Source organism: Schistocerca serialis, chromosome 2 (genome assembly GCF_023864345.2).
Source record: "Schistocerca serialis cubense isolate TAMUIC-IGC-003099 chromosome 2, iqSchSeri2.2, whole genome shotgun sequence".
Taxonomy (NCBI): domain Eukaryota; kingdom Metazoa; phylum Arthropoda; class Insecta; order Orthoptera; family Acrididae; genus Schistocerca; species Schistocerca serialis.
In genome coordinates this window covers 683,911,707-683,927,847 of record NC_064639.1, presented here as the reverse complement: position 1 = coordinate 683,927,847, position 16,141 = coordinate 683,911,707, and the positions used below count along the sequence as shown (strand labels likewise).

The 16,141-nt window shown below is 44.3% G+C and overlaps 1 protein-coding gene across 1 annotated transcript in view; it reads right to left on the bottom strand.

Annotated features, from left to right (window-relative positions):
• The window catches only part of LOC126457810 (lysosomal acid glucosylceramidase-like), a 394,424-nt gene extending 378,935 nt beyond the window's left edge, over window positions 1-15,489 (bottom strand). Inside the window, exon 1 of the mRNA XM_050094424.1 lies at window positions 15,362-15,489. Within this exon, the coding sequence (XP_049950381.1) occupies window positions 15,362-15,413 (52 nt within the window). The 5' untranslated portion in view covers window positions 15,414-15,489. The remainder of the gene's footprint in view (window positions 1-15,361) is intronic.
• Between the last annotated feature and the right edge of the window lie 652 nt (window positions 15,490-16,141).

The window sequence follows — 16,141 nt, the reverse complement described above, 5'->3', positions numbered from 1 at the left end:
TTGTGAAGTGGAAGCGTGATGGGCCACATACAGCACAAGAGCGTACAGGCTGACCTCGTCTGTTGACTGACAGAGAACGCCAACAGTTGAAGAGGGTCACAATGTGTAATAGGCAGACATCTATCGAGACCATCATAAGGAAATTCCAAACTCCATCAGGATCCACTGCAAGGACTATGACAGTTAGGCAGTCGGTGAGAAAACTTGGATTTTATGGTAGATCGGATGCTCATAAGCCACACATCATGGCGATTAATGCCAAACGACGCCTCGCTTGGTGTAAGGAGCGTACACGTTAGACGATTGAACAGTGGAAAAAACGTTGTGTGGAGTGACGAATCATGGTACACAATATAACGATCCCATGGCAGGGTGTGGGTATGGTAAATGCCCAGTGAATGTCATTTGCCAGCGTGTGCACTGCCAACAGTAAAATTCGGAGGCGGTGGTGTTATGGTGTGGTCGTGTTTATCATGGAGGTGGCTTGCACCACTTGTTGTTTTCCATGGCACCGTCACAGCACAGGCCTACCTCCTTGCTTCCCACTGTTGAAGGGCAATTCAGGGATGGCGACTGAATCTTTCAATACGATCGAGCACCTGTTCATAATGCACGGCCTGTGGCGGAGTGGTTACACGACAATAACATCCCTTTAATGGACTGGCCTGCACAGAGTCCGACCTGAATCCTATAGAACACCTTTGGCTTGTCCGTCCTCTGTAGCTGAGTGGTCAGCGCGACAGAATGTCAATCCCAAGGGCCTGGATTCGATTCCCAGCTGGGTCGTTCTCCGCTCAGGGACTGGGTGTCGTGTTGTCCTAATCATCAACATCATTTCATCCCCATCGAAGCGCAAGTCGCCGAAGTGGCGTCAAATCGAAGGACTTGCAGCCGGCAAACAGTCTAACCAACGGGAGGCCCTAGTTACACGACATTTTTTTTTTTACTTTTGGCTTGTTTTGGAACTCTGACTTCGTGTAGGCCTCAATGACCGACGTCGATACCTCTCGTCAGTGCAGCATTCCATGAAGAATGGGCTGCCATTCACCAAGAAACCTTCCAGCATCTGATTGAACGTAAGCTTGCGACAGAGGAAGCTGTCATCAAGGCTAAGAGTGGGCAACATCATATTGAATCCCAGCATTGCCGATGGAGGGCACCACGAAATTGAAAGTCACTTTCAGACAGGTGTCCAAACATTTCACATAATGTAGCAGCAGCATGAGGAAGCTGCAAATATAGTTTCGTGATGAGGGTAACCGTATTACGAGCTTACACCGCCGGCGACGTGCACCTGTAGTTTCGGTCTTTTAATAAATACCCCCACGATCACTGTCTGAATTCAATGTCACAGTATTTGTGTGGAAGAGCATTTCATTCGGAACATGGATATCGTTAGCGATACTTTCATGTGCCTGTAAAACCAAGATTGCTTTTTATGCAGGGTGACAGTCACATAACCTTTGCGATCAGATTTTTAATACCTAGTCGACGATTATGTCTCACTTCCGAACACACACTAGTACCATTCGCAAGGAAAACAAATGGAGCACATCTATCCACCTCGGACTTTCGCTCAATATTGTTTGGTGCCACCAGCATTCTGTTCAAAAATGGTTCAAATGGCTCTGAGCACTATGGGACTCAACTGCTGTGGTCATAAGTCCCCTAGAACTTAGAACTACTTAAACCTAACTAACCTAAGGACAGCACACAACACCCAGCCATCACGAGGCAGAGAAAATCCCTGACCCCGCCGGGAATCGAAACCGGGAACCCGGGCGTGGGAAGCAAGAACGCTACCGCACGACCACGAGATGCGGGCTCCAGCATTCTGTCATTGGCGAAGCATTATACTTAGTAGGGAATGTGTGATAGATTCGCTGTGATCAGCAGGCTTGTAAATTATGTGTTGGGATTTAAAGTTACTGTGGTCAGTGTTCCAATATGTGCAAAGAAAAAGACTACAGATTTGATATGGAAAACAGCGAGACCAGTGGATCTATAGCCGCAAAAATTTTAGGTGGAAAATTATGTCCAGACATTAGGAGGACATAGATATTGATATTTCAACGTGAGATTCATCCCAGAGCCACAGCCATCAGAAGATTCCCGACACTTCGCTCACTGTCGAATGTCACCAGATTGGTGTCTCAATCGTAACATTTAACTGTACTTACAGTGGTAAATATTTGAACAACTCTGCTGGCTAGCTAGGTCGGTGGCAGAGGTAGCCAGATACTGGAAAAAAATTGACATTTCTCACGAGCGGAGGGTACAAAGAAACGTTCCAGCAGGCCAACTAGTCGGTTCTTGCCCACAGAGAGGGAACCAAGTCCTTGCAGTGGCCCTCTGGCGCTCTCTATATAGCTGAATAGTGAACTAATGCTCATTATGCATGGGGCTGTCTTTGTAGTTGCGTATATTGCATTTATTCTCTGTGTAAAACTGAGTGATTCAATATCGATAACTGCCAAGTGATGGCACTGGAACTATTGATAACAGTCGAGTTGCTACCACTGCAGTCATCCCCATATGCCCTCCGTGGCAGGGATGGTGCACTATGGCAGACACATATGTCCGCAACTGTTGATGCGGTCACAGCTGCAGTTTTCTCCAGCCACTGAGTGTTGAACTGGTGGTGTACAAGGGGATGTGCGCACTGAGTGTGAACATCTAGGAACTGAGTGGGGCACATGTATGAGTGTTATCAATGATCTCATGCATCTAGCCTTGACGACTACTAGGATCGTGGTTTAGTGCTTCTCAATACATTGCAAGCACTCTGTCTTGTAGTGGTATTTGTTGTTATTACTGTATTATTACTGAGAGTAGACCCTGCCCTCCTCTTTCTTTATCCTGGTGCATCTGAGAAAAGAAATTTAGGAATGCTACAGTGCTTTATAAAATACACTTAGCAGACCTTTAGTGGTTGGGAATTCCACAACTGTAACAGTGTAAATTCACACCACAATTTTAAATTCCAACTATCATTTTACGCAGCACCGCTTCCAACATCAAATATCCGACTGGTGATTTTATTGTTTCCAATAATGGCAATGTGAGCACACACACCTATCCAAACCCTCCACAGATTCTTTAAGGACATAGCATGCAATTGAGTTGAGATTTGAAATTCTCAGCTACCTCCAACGTAATGGATGTCCTATCAAACGATGTAACTGTGCCAGTATCCTCCAACACGAGAAATGGGGCAGAAAAACCAGAAACTTATGAAACCAGGCAGTTGCAGGGTCGAATCCTAGTGTCCACCAATAGGATTCCATAGAGGACATCTAATTTAATTAATTTGTCAATCAGTCTGTTAGAGTGGGAGAACGTCTGCAAGACATCCACAATTGGTGATTTACCAGGTATTCACTACTTTGTTCAGGAGAACCGAGGGGTTATCGTTGTTCGTTGTACACAACACACATTTGCTGCTCAGAGAGGGAGAGAGATGAAGCATGTGACCATGTGTTTCGATAGGAATTTCCCAGGTACCAATATCAAAAAGTTGCCGCCACTTCATGCATTGTTCAGGGCTGCGAGATTGAAGGAGGCTGACATCCAGTCCATAGTCAGTAGTATTTAGTATCTTGATCTGAAATTAGGACACTGGACGGGTTTTGACCTCTGTGGCGGCACCTGGATGACACCTGTGTGGAAGACCCTAAATGGCAGCTACTATACTGCTCTTATTTCCATTCCTCAGTGCTTACAGTTATTACATCACGGGAAATGGGGGTGAGGGTACAGATATGAGCACTACCCAAGTGGGGGATCCTTGTTGGCCACAGACTGGTTAAATGAAGACTATACATCAACATATTACTGAAACTGATCGGAATTTCATGTCTTGAGATCCTCTCCAGCACAGACTGCCTTTTTGCCACCGATTTTTCCTGGGAGAGTTTTTGAGGGAGGGATGAGGGATGGGGTTGGGATGTCCTTTGGTGGTGGAATTGTGCACTAGCACAGTGGATCCCCACATGTCAAGGTGAACACATACACTAAAATATTCCAACAAGATAACACTTCCAATCTGCAGCAGTGTTGGTTGGTTGATTTGAGGACGGGGACCAAACACCGAGGTCGTCAGTCCCATAGTATTAGGGATGTATTAGGGATGGATACAGAAGGAAGTCGGCTGTGCCCTTTCATGGAAACCATCCTGGCATTTACCTGAAGCGTTATAGGGAAATCACAGAAAATCTAAATCAGGATGGCCAGACATGGGTTTGAACCATCGCCCTCCAAAATGTGAGTCCAGTGTGGGCCACCTCGCTCGGTCCAGCAGTGTAATGACTTAATTAGGACTTTAGATGCTGGATGTGAGCTTTTCCCACCAAATAAAGAGAGTCAACCCCCACAAACTGAGTTTTATAATGTCATGAAATCCTTCCTCCCTAGCACCGATTGAGTCCTTTTCCCACTGAATTCCAGGTGGGGGATGGAAGGGGGAGTGGGGCAATGGGATATGCCAGAGGGAAAGGAGCTAATTAATTGACTGATATAAATAATTAGAAATTAATTTGACATCAAAAAGGTGCTTGCATCAGTGAAGAGGAGGGAAGAGGGGTGGGATGGAAGAAGCAGGAATGGATGGCTGTGGGTTCCTCAGAAGGAGAGATTATCCCCAGGGGATTATAAATCAATTTCCAGGGGGTTATAAACCAATTAACAGAACAACAGGTTAAGGTGAGTGGGAGAGGGCAATAAATCAATTGAGTTGGGCCCTGAATGTATGCTTACCCCTGAATGTATGCAACCCACACTAACAAAATATGCTGATACCCCCCATGCCCTACTACTTCTGTGCATTGAGCAACCAATCAAGGATACCAGGGGGAAATGTATAAAGTAAATTAAAGTTCAGATAAAAAAAGCTTTGAGTTTGGCTGATGATACTGTAATCCTGTCACTAACAGAAAAAGACTTACAGGAACAGTTGGATGGGAGTATAGCATCATGAGAAGAGGAGATATGATAAATATCAAAAGAAGTAGGGCAAGAATACTCAAATGTAGTCGAAATAAATCTGGGGATGTTGAGGGAATTAGATTAGGAAGTTGGGCACTAAAAGTAGTAGTTTTGTTATTTAGGCAGCAAAATAAATGAAGATGCTGATGTAAGGAGAACAGAAAAAGTGGGGTGCAACAGCATGAAAAACTTTTCTGGAAATGAGAAACTAGTTTACAACCAATACAAATTTAAATGTTGGAACGTCCTTTCAGAAGATGTTTTTCTGAAGTGTATTCTTGAACAGCACTGAAACGTGATTCAGACAAGAAGGAAACATAAGCTTTTGAAATGTGGTGTTTCAGAAGAATGCTGAAGATTTGAAGGATGTATCAGATAATGCGGAAGTACTGAATTGATTTGGGAAGGAAAGATATTTATTTCACAACTTGACTAAAAGCAGGGATCGTTTGTCAGGACACATCATGAAGCATTAAGGAACCGTACTTCGGTAGTGGATGGAAGGTGGGGGAGGGCAAGAGGGGAAAAACAGTTGAGAAAGACCGCGATTTAAATATGGTGCAATGGTGCAAGTGGCAGCAAGTTGGAGCAGTTATGTAGAGATAACGGACTTGTTGGATTAGAGTAGAGAACTGTATCAAACCAGTCTTCAGACAACTGCAATTTACGGTAGTATACAGTTCTCTAATGAAGTCTTCTGTCGCCACCAGTCGTCAGAATGATTTGATTCAGACTTCTTGGACTGTGCACACGTCTCCATTTGCACTAAACGTTTTCGGGTATATGACGCATGTATTTCAATATCTGTCCTCCCCTACAGCTTTTGCACTCTAATGCCAAGGATGTTCTGTCTTGCTACCGTAACACTTCTTCCGCCACCCTGTTTTAGTTAACATTTTCCACGTACTCCTTTCGTTGCCGTTTCTGCAGCTAAGCTACTCATTTTTTATCTTATCAGACAATTTTCATCATTCTTGTGTTAAACTACACCTCAAACAAATCGACTCTCTCCTTTTCTGGTTTCGAAATGAAAATATAATTGGGTCACAAAAATTGTCGGAGGTGAAAATTCCTGCGTAGAAGTTTTATAATGAAACTTTGCAATAGTTAGAATACACTAGGCATTTTCTAGTATGATAAAACACTGAGGAGCAGCCAGCATCTCGGCTTTCGGCAGTTGTTTTGAGCTTTTGCAAAGAGGAGCCAACTTGTGAAGTCGAGGTATCGCATCAAAAGTGAGGTGTAGACGGAAATGTGTCTGCAAAAATGTATTACGCTCTTTGGAACGTTCATGCAGGACTTGCCAACTTTCAGTAAAATTGAAGGATAGGTGGCAGTGAACTAATTATTTATCAAATTGTATCATACTGACCTTCACCATCATTTCATTTGTGTGCCAGACGGCATCATTTGTTATGCAAATTTTCTACAGAATTAACAGGGGCGGTTTAAGGAGCAAGCGACACAAGTCACCGCTTGGTCTGCCAAGCTGAGAGGGGCGCCACAGAGAGAAATTTGAGTGCAGGACCGTCAAATCAGTAGCGGGCGCTTGCGGCGCCCCTGTCTCACCAACAGAGGATTTGTATATTATGCATATCACAGTTGGTAGCGAAAAGTAACACTGATGAGAATGCACGAGGGAAAACGAGGGAGAGGGGGCAGGTGCGCCTCATGACTAGTCGCTCGTGGGGAAAAGTCGTCTCGAAGCGGCCCTGGGGATTACCACAGCAACTGCAGCAAGCGACGAATTGCGGCAGTAAGCAACAAGTTGCTAGAAAGAGACGATCCCGTACGACAGTGAAGAGATTGGCGCGTGATTGCAAACAGTTCCAATTGTCAGCCGATACAATATGGTCTTCCAGCTTTCACAACGTAGGCAACACTACTTTTAGAGCAGTTCGGACTCATTCTGCATGTCATGAGAAGATGAAATGAAATTAAAACTAGGGTCACCGACTCAGCTATATTCAGCTAAAAGTAGAGTACTATGTAATGCAATGATCTGTTTTAACAGTTACAGTATGTTGATTCCTGTATGAAGTTTCTGATACCGTAGAGGCTTCGTTAGTATGAAAAATCCGGAACTAATGGTAAAGCGAACATCGCCAGTTACGGAGTGCTGCGTAGACACCTAGCCTCAGAGACTGATGGACCTCTTACTGATACTTTGGTTTCCCTCCGTCTGAAATGCACTGTATGTTGACACGGCCATTCATCACAGACATTTCGCTTTCACTGACAAATCGGTATCAGCGATCATACTGTAATTAATAAAAGTACACGATACTGTTCGTTATTCTGATTATTGTAGAGTGTAGCAGTATCGCTTAATGAAGACGTATTTCGCACAATAGAGAGAATACTCTCAGCTTTTTATGCTCCTTTTTAAATATGTTGATGCCGCTTCCTTCGTGTTAACAGGAGCACGAATTTAATTTGCTTCCCACACATTCGCAAGGCTCTTTTCTTTGAGAGTTTTTGAGCCCACATCGCTTCGTTGATTTGAATCCGTATGTCATACAATGAAAGTGTTCTTAAGAAAAGTTAGTCGTAAGTTCATAATGATAAGAAGAAGAGAAAGTCACATCCCCTCACAATCTTTACAGGATAATCAGGGCTGGTAATGGAAAACAAAAACAAGTAAATCGTGTCTAGCTAATGAGTTTCTCAGTTCGGTGTGAAAATAATTACAACTACTGAAGAGAAGGGCCGTATAAATAATTCGCCTGCACTTTATTATGTCTGATATACAGTCGATGAGTCTTCATATTAGTCGTAACTAAGATTTTAGATCAAAATCATTGGGCAATGGTTCAGAATTTCTGCTGCCAGTAAACGCGATGACAGGCGGTGCAGCCGCGTCTTCGAAAGGTGAGCTCCACAGATGCTAGCCAGCTTAGCACGACGGCTGACCAAACGAATTCCTCCCGTCGCTAGTGTAATGGCGAACTAGAAACATTGTAGAATGCGTTTTGCAACTACACGATTTACCTGCTGGTGTGCTTCATAATTGTCGTGCTAATTTCACTTGATATTTCGTTGTCATTTCAGATGAATAATCTGAAAGATTCTGACTGATGGCGTAACAACGGGCTGTCAAATTCATTATTTGATTGCAGGAGGGCCATTCCACACAGAGTCAATAACTAATCTCGTATCTAACTTTATGAATCACTCTGTTAATCAACAATACCACAGTTAGGGCCTAATAGTGCGACCTAGCTAGCTCAGTGGCAACATGGCCCCCTTCTGCAGGGGAACGCTACGTTACCCCTTCGTTCTCATATCGCAAGGAGACTAAATACACTACTGGCCATTAAAATTGCTACACAACGAAAATGACGTGCTACAGACGCGAAATTTAACCGACAGGAAGAAGGTGCTGTGATATGCTGTGATATGCGGACCAACTACCAATGGACCATACGTAGCTGCAGTTTATGGCGGATCACGGCCCAGCGAACATAGGCCGGTGTGAGGTGGAGGTTACACCATTAAGTTAAGTAGTGGTTTAGACTTTTTACATATGTACTGTTTGTGTTTTCCCTTTTTTCGTTTATAAATGTTTAGCTATGGTGTTCTTTCAATCATTGACAAAGATCTACTTAGGCACTTGTGGGTTTTATTGTTCTGAAGAAGGTGTAGTTATCTACGCCGAAACCTAGGTTAACACTAGGTGCTTTTTAAGCAATCGAGGCGGGTTTCTAGTTTTTTAATATATTAACCAACGATTCCTGACGCGCTGCGATGTTGAAGGTTCTTAGATCTGTATATGACGCACTGGTGACAGTGGTCCCTCTAGGCATGCAGTGCTTCAAAATGACGCCTTCTTCGTCCCAAGAGAGAGTCAGTATAACCTTCCCTGCTGATGGTTCTGTTAGAAACTTCTTTGGTTTTGGTGATGAGGAATGGCGCCATTCCTTGCTCGATCTCTTCGTTTCCGGTTGGTGGTAGTGAACCCAGGTTTCGTCCCCAGTAACGATTCTTGCAAGGAAGCCATCACCTTCTAGTTCAAAGCGCCGAAGAAGACCTTCACAAGCACGAACACGTCGTTCTCTCATTTCTGGAGTCAGCTGCCGTGGCACCCATCTTGCAGACACTTTGTGAAACTGGAGCACATCATGCACAATTTGGTGTGCTGACCCATGACTAATCCGTAAATATGCTGCAGTGTCATTCAGTGTAACTCGGCGGTTTTCCTTCACTATGGCTTCAACTGCTGCAATGTTCTGTGGAGTCATACTCGTTGTGCCTGACCTGGATGAGGAACGTCTTCCACTGAAGTCACACCATTTGCGAACTTCCTACTCCATCCGTAGACTTGCTGTTGTGACAAACATGCATCACCGTACTGAACTTTCATTCGTCGATGAATTTCCCTGGTGCAAGTCGCAAGTGGGGCGGCCATCTTTATACCGATAATGTGACGGTATGTGTGCATCTGCACTGTCCTGCCACCTACAGGCCATTCTGCACGCTGTTTGTAACGCGCTTACCAACTTACAGGAAAACGGCGCGAAATTTCGATTTGTTATTACATATTTAATGTTTTCATTTGACTCATCCTCGTAGTTGCGACACAGGGTAACCATGGAAACTTGAGAAGTCAGACCTGGAGATATGGCAGAAGCGTTTAAGGAATTCGTATTTATTTATAAGAAACATGAGCATAAGTGTAGTTTGATCGTTTACTGTGAACTCTGGGTTATGATTCAAGTTATACAGCATCTCAGTTTCTTCTAGCAAGCCAAGAATGCGAACTTGCGTCTGCTGGTGAAGTTTCCTTCGTACGGCTCCCACTCTTATAGTTGCTACAAATTTTATTAGCGTACTACTACAATAGCTCGGCGTAAGTTCATATGCTAGATCACAATTCTCTACACGTTCTCTAAGTACATCTGTATTCCACAGAAAGCTCTAGGAATTAACTTAATGTGACAGACAAGACTATTTGCTGGTTGCGTCAGACAGGACTATTTGCGTCTGTTGATCGAGCAGCGTCGGCGTCTCGTGCAGGCGTAGCGTCGGAACTCTGTGCTGCTGACTCGCGGAGACGGCGGCCCTGACCGCGATATCGCAACTGCTGAGGAGGCGTCATCCGTAGATTACCGCAGCGGGCTGCTCGCGTCGCTCTCGTAACTCTGCGACTAGTTTTTCCTAAGATAAAAACCCATCTTTCATACTCTGAGGCACCTTACTTCATAGTTTAGGTACTCAGCCAGGTATCGAAGCCCGGACCCCCACATCTGCCACCAGTCTATATGCCATAATCCGGCGTGGGTCAAAAAATACTTACACTACTGGCCACTAAAATTGCGACACCAAGAAAATGACGTGCTACAGACGCGAAATTTAACCGACAGGAAGAAGGTGCTGTGATATGGAAATGATTAGCTTTTCAGAGCATTCACACAAGGTTGGCGCCGGTGGCGACACCTACAACGTGCTCACATGAGGAAAGTTTCCAACCGATTTCTCATACACAAACAGCAGTTGACCGGTGTTGCCTGGTGAAACGTTGTTGTGATGCCTCGTGTAAGGAGGAGAAATGCGTACCATTACGTTTCCGGCTTTGATAAAGGTCGGATTGTAGCCTATCGCGATTGCGGTTTATCGTATCGCGACATTGCTGCTCGCGTTGGTCGAGATCCAATGACTGGTGGCATAATGTGGAATAGGTGGGTTCAGGAGGGTAATACGGAACGCCGTGGAGGATCCCAACGGCCTCGTATCACTACCAGTCGAGATGACAGGCATCTTATCCGCATGGCTGTAACGGATCGTGCAGCCACGTCTCGATCCCTGAGTCAACAGATGGGGGCGTTTGCAAGACAACAACTATCTGCACGAACAGTTCGACGACGTTTGCAGCAGCATGGACTATCAGCTCGGAGACCATGGTTGCGGTTACCCTTGACGCTGCATTACAGACACGAGCGCCTGCGATGGTGTACTCAACGACGAACCTGGGTGCACGAATGGCAAAACATCATTTTTTCGGGTGAATCCAGGTTCTTTTTACAGCATCATGATGGTCGCATCTGTGTTTGGCGACATCGCGGTGAACGCACATTGGAAGCGTGTATTCGTCATCGCCATACTGGCGTATCACCTGGCGTGATGTTATGGGGTGCCATTGGTTACACGTCTTGGTCACCTCTTGCTCGCATTGACGGCAATTTGAACAGTGGACGTTACATTTCAGAAGTGTTACGACCCGTGGCTCTACCCTTCATTCGATCCCTGCGAAACCCTACATTCAGCAGGATAATGCACGACCGCATGTTCCAGGTCCTGTACGGGCCTTTCTGGATACAGAAAATGTTCGACTACTGCCCTGGCCAGCACATTCTGGCCGAGCAACCGGCTCGTCACAATACGCCTGTCACTACTCTTGATGAACTGCGGTATCGTGTTGAAGCTGCATGGGAAGCTGTACCTGTACACGTCATCCAAGCTCTTTTTGACTCAATGCCCAGGCGTATCAAGGCCGTAATTACGGCCAGAGGTGGGTGTTCTGGGTAATCATTTCTCAGGATCTATGCACCCAAATTGAGTGAAATTGTAATCACATGTCAGTTCTGGCATAATATATTTGTCCAATGAATACCCGTTTATCATCTGCATTTCTTCTTCGTGTAGCAATTTTAATGGCCAGTAGTATATTTTGAAGCTCACACTCAAATCAGAGATGACGCGGGATTTGAGGTCATCCGTCCGTAGCACGCAAGCCACTGCGTGCAGCAGTGAGACGGGGAGCTGAGATTTTTCGGGCCTCTGTGGTTGGTACAAATTTGACAACTGTCAGGCTGTGGAGGTAGACATGGTGGTGATACGAAAATGAGACTCTGGACTGACTTACTGGTCTGCTCTTAACGGTACTTCGCATATTTACACTGAAAGTGAAAAAGAGCATAGACATTGGTTTATAAAACGACTCCTAAGACCCAGTTAACGTAAGCGTAAAACACAGGGACGAGTTTCTGTAAACAGGCAGAATGCGGCGCTGCGGTCGGCAACGCCCATGTAAGACAACAAGTGTCTGACACAGTTGTTAGATCGGTGACTGCTGCTAAAATGGCAGATGATCAAGATTTAAGTGAGTTTGATCGCTGTGTTATAGTCAGCGCACGACCGCTGGGAACCAGCTTCTACGAGGTGGGGATTTTCCCGTACGACCATGTCACGAGTGTACCATGAAAATCAGGAATCCGGTAAAACACATCTCCGACATCGCTGCTGCTGGAAAAAGATCATGCAAGAACGGGACTAACGACAACTGAACAGAATCGTTCAACATGACAGAAGTGCAACCCTTCCGCAAATTGCTGCAGATTTCATTGATGGTCCATCAAGGGCCATCAACAAATGTTGCGAACCATTCAACGAAACATCATTGATAGCGGTTTTCGGAGCCGAAGTCTCACTTATATACCCTTGATGACTGCACGACTCGAAGCTCTACGTCTCGCCTGAGTCCGTCAACAGCGACATTGGACTGTTGATAACTGGATACACGTTGCCAGGTCGGACGAGCCTCGTTTCAAACTGTATCGAACGGATGGACGTGTACAGGTATGAAGACAACCTTATGAATGCATTAACCCTGCATGTCAGCAGTGGACTGTCCAAGCTGGTGGAGGCTCTGTAATGTTGTGGGGCGTGTGCAGCTGCAGTGATATGGGAGCCCTGATACGTCTAAAAACGATTCTGACGGATGACAAGAATTTAAGCGTCCTGTCTGATCACCTGCATCCATTAATGTTCATTGTGCATTCCGACTAAATGGTCGTAAAGGAAAATTCCCACATCATCACTACCTCGGAGATGCCGTGTCCCATCGCTGGTGCGCCGACTATAACACCACGTTCAAACTCACTTAAATCTTGATAACTTGTCATTGTAGCAGCAGTACCGATCTAACAACTGCGCCAAACATTTGTTGTCTTATAAAGGCGTTGCCGACCGCAGAGCCGTATTTTGTCTGTTTACAAATTTCTGTATTTGAATACGCATGCCTATAACAGTTTCTTTGGCGCTTTTGTGTATTTGAACCTTATCTACACCTTACTTAACGTACTCACTCAATTGACACTGAATTTAGACCATCCTTCTACAAGCTGAGACTGTTGAATCAGACACGTACTCAAAACTACAGTATATTTCTTTGCTACACGTGACAAAACATAATGTCAGGTCCACAATTCACTTGATTGAACCGTCTGATATTCACGAGGTGAGTAAGTGTGATATCTGACTACGCACTGTGTATACAAAACGGCAAACCCCAGAGCTGTGCAACCGAACTCACATACATTAAAATTACACTAGGTAATTTTTTTCAGTATTTTAACTAAAACAAAATCATATATATAAAATGAAATCTGACGATATTTAAAGAGGCGTGTTGTAAAGGACGTAAGAAACAGAACAAGTTTGTCAGCTATCGTATGTACACCTGAGCACTGTGTTATAGTGAAGGGGACAGAATACAAATAGATTGACAGAGACCTGAGTTCCCAGAGTGAATATTCACTCTCTGTCGGCGTCCGCACAGGTTTTAAACTCCCTGGAACACTGAAACTGCGGGCCACACCGGGCCTCGAACCTGAGGTCTCTCGTGAGTAAATTGTGGGTGATCGCCAGTGGAGCTTGCATAGCTCAGCCGGTAGAGGACTTACTCGCGCAAGGTAAAGATTACGTGTTCGAGTCCTGGTCCGACGCACAGTTTTAATCTGCCATGAAGCTGAAAATTACGTAATTTAAAGGGAGGGAACTGGCAATCCTTTAGTTCAGAGCAAGATGTAAACGAGTTACGCAAATGAAAAATGATATTTTTTTTGTCCGACAAGGACAGCAGTAGATCTATAAATATTGGTCAAGCGCAGTGGCTCCCAATATGAGAGTAATTATCCCTTGAGAGATAAAATGAATTTCTTTAGGGGTAAAAACCAAACAATTCGATTATGTTTCAGTCAAGATACTAAATTTTCAAAAGATCATTACTATCATCACAATTAATATTGATTATATAAGTTATTAATAATTATTTTTTCTCAATTAGTAGCATTAATGCGGTGGAGGTTACAGGCTCCTCGTATAGTCCACACATATTTTGTGCTTTGTCCCGTACATCGCTGATGATAAAAGTGAGACATATGCGCAACAATACTAAACATCTCAAGCAAACGTCTGCTCCAAGTTATAGATAGCACCTGCAGTAATCCAGAAATTTCTTCACTACTCTCTTCGAAACAGATAAATGAATTAATTGTGAGCACGACACTGTAGTAACTACATAAGGGCTACTACAGTGCTGTACACAGCTGTATTATTATCATTATCATTGTCATCATTATTATTATTATTATTATTAGAGTCGCTGGACACAAAGCATTAACAGCCTGAAGTCGCCCAATTTCTGCCATTTCGGAAGTAAGAAGTGCAGCAACCAAGTGATTTACGAACAGTAAGTATAGTGCACACATCTGAACTTGTTTGATTTTAAATGGGGATGCAGTGTGAAGGTAAAGCAAGTGCCGCAATGGAGAGGAGTTAGTACAAGGGAAGTATGTTTCGTAGTAAGTGTCTACCACGACTCTGGATAGTTAGCCTTCTTTTCTGAGAAGGAGTTGTGGGTAGCACTTGCGATGCACCACGTATTCCTTCGTCATTTGTTCTGACACACGCACACGTACACAGGCACACACAAAACCCCGTACACACACAAACACAAACTAAATTTCATCTTTCATCATTTTAAAAATAAAAAGAAAGAAAGAAAGAAAAATCTTTCAGTCTACAGTTTAGTTGCATGCTAAAGTTGGCGATAATGTGGGAGAGGGTGGCAACAGACGACAGAAGGGGTACTATCTGACCTCTGATTGCACTCAGGGGTAACGGTCTAAGAAAGGTTGGGAAACACTAGTCTCGCGTGTTATGAGAATACCGACTGCCCTTTGACCTAGAATCATAAAATTTGAAAAGATACAAGGTTTCACAGTATGCATAAAGGAAGAAACGGAAATTGTTAATTTGTAATTACTTCATATAAAATAATCTGTGTAGTACCCAGTACAAAGATTTGATCTCTGAGGAAGGTTCGTTCCAGCGCAGCCGCGCGGGGTTAGCCGAGCGGTATAAGGGGCTGCAGTCATGGACTGTGTGGCTGGTCCCGGCGGAGGTTCGAGTCCTCTTTCGGGTGTGTGTGTGTGTGTGTGTGTGTGTGTGTGTGTGTGTGTGTGTCCTTAGGATAATTTAGGTTAAGTAGTGTGTAAGCTTAGGGACTGATGACCTTAGCAGTTAAGTCCCATAAGATTTCACACACATTTGAACATTTTTGTTCCAGCGCAGTGTCCCACACGTTGGCACCACTTACCGACATTCAGAGCCACCAGTAAGACTGCGGCCGTCAGAAGAGCGGCCGCCATGCTGCCGTGTTGTTGCGATCCCAGAGCCGTCCGCCACACTCGCTGAACGGCGATGCACTGCGGCTAGCGGGCACACGTGCCCTGGCACGGAAACAAGGATAACTGCTCGCTGACAATGCGTACACGACAAACGCGGCGAAATCGAAAAACTGGCAGTTAGGTACTATGAAATGCGAAAGGAGGATAATGTAGCGATAAATGTGAAGGCTATTCCTAGTTAAGTCTCGAAACCTTGTTTTACGCAAAATCTTTCGCCTTTAAAATTTCTTGTTGCCTCGTATTAGCGACCAAAATCTTTGAATATTTATAAAAGCCGGATAATCATTTAACAGTTAGTATCTGTCAACGTACATACACTAAGATACGAAAAACTGGTCTGAAGATAATTTTTAGCCAATCGATCAGCTATATGGGGATAAGCGATCCCTACACAAACGTTTGGAAGGCCTACAAGAATGTTATCTGAGTGATACAAGCTTCAACATAGTCGCGAGTAGAACAATGATCCTGAAAGTGTCCGATAAATTTCTTTTATTTCCGTCTATGATCCCAAAATTGGTTCGTCCTTAGACTACGATTTCGGTCAGCAATGACCATCTTTAGATCTATTGATGTTGCCACTATGGCTGCATTATATTAAGACATGTTATGAAATAGATCTGAAGATGGTCATCGCTGACCGAAACCAGTAGTCTAAGGGCCAAACGATTTTATCATCATAGACGGAA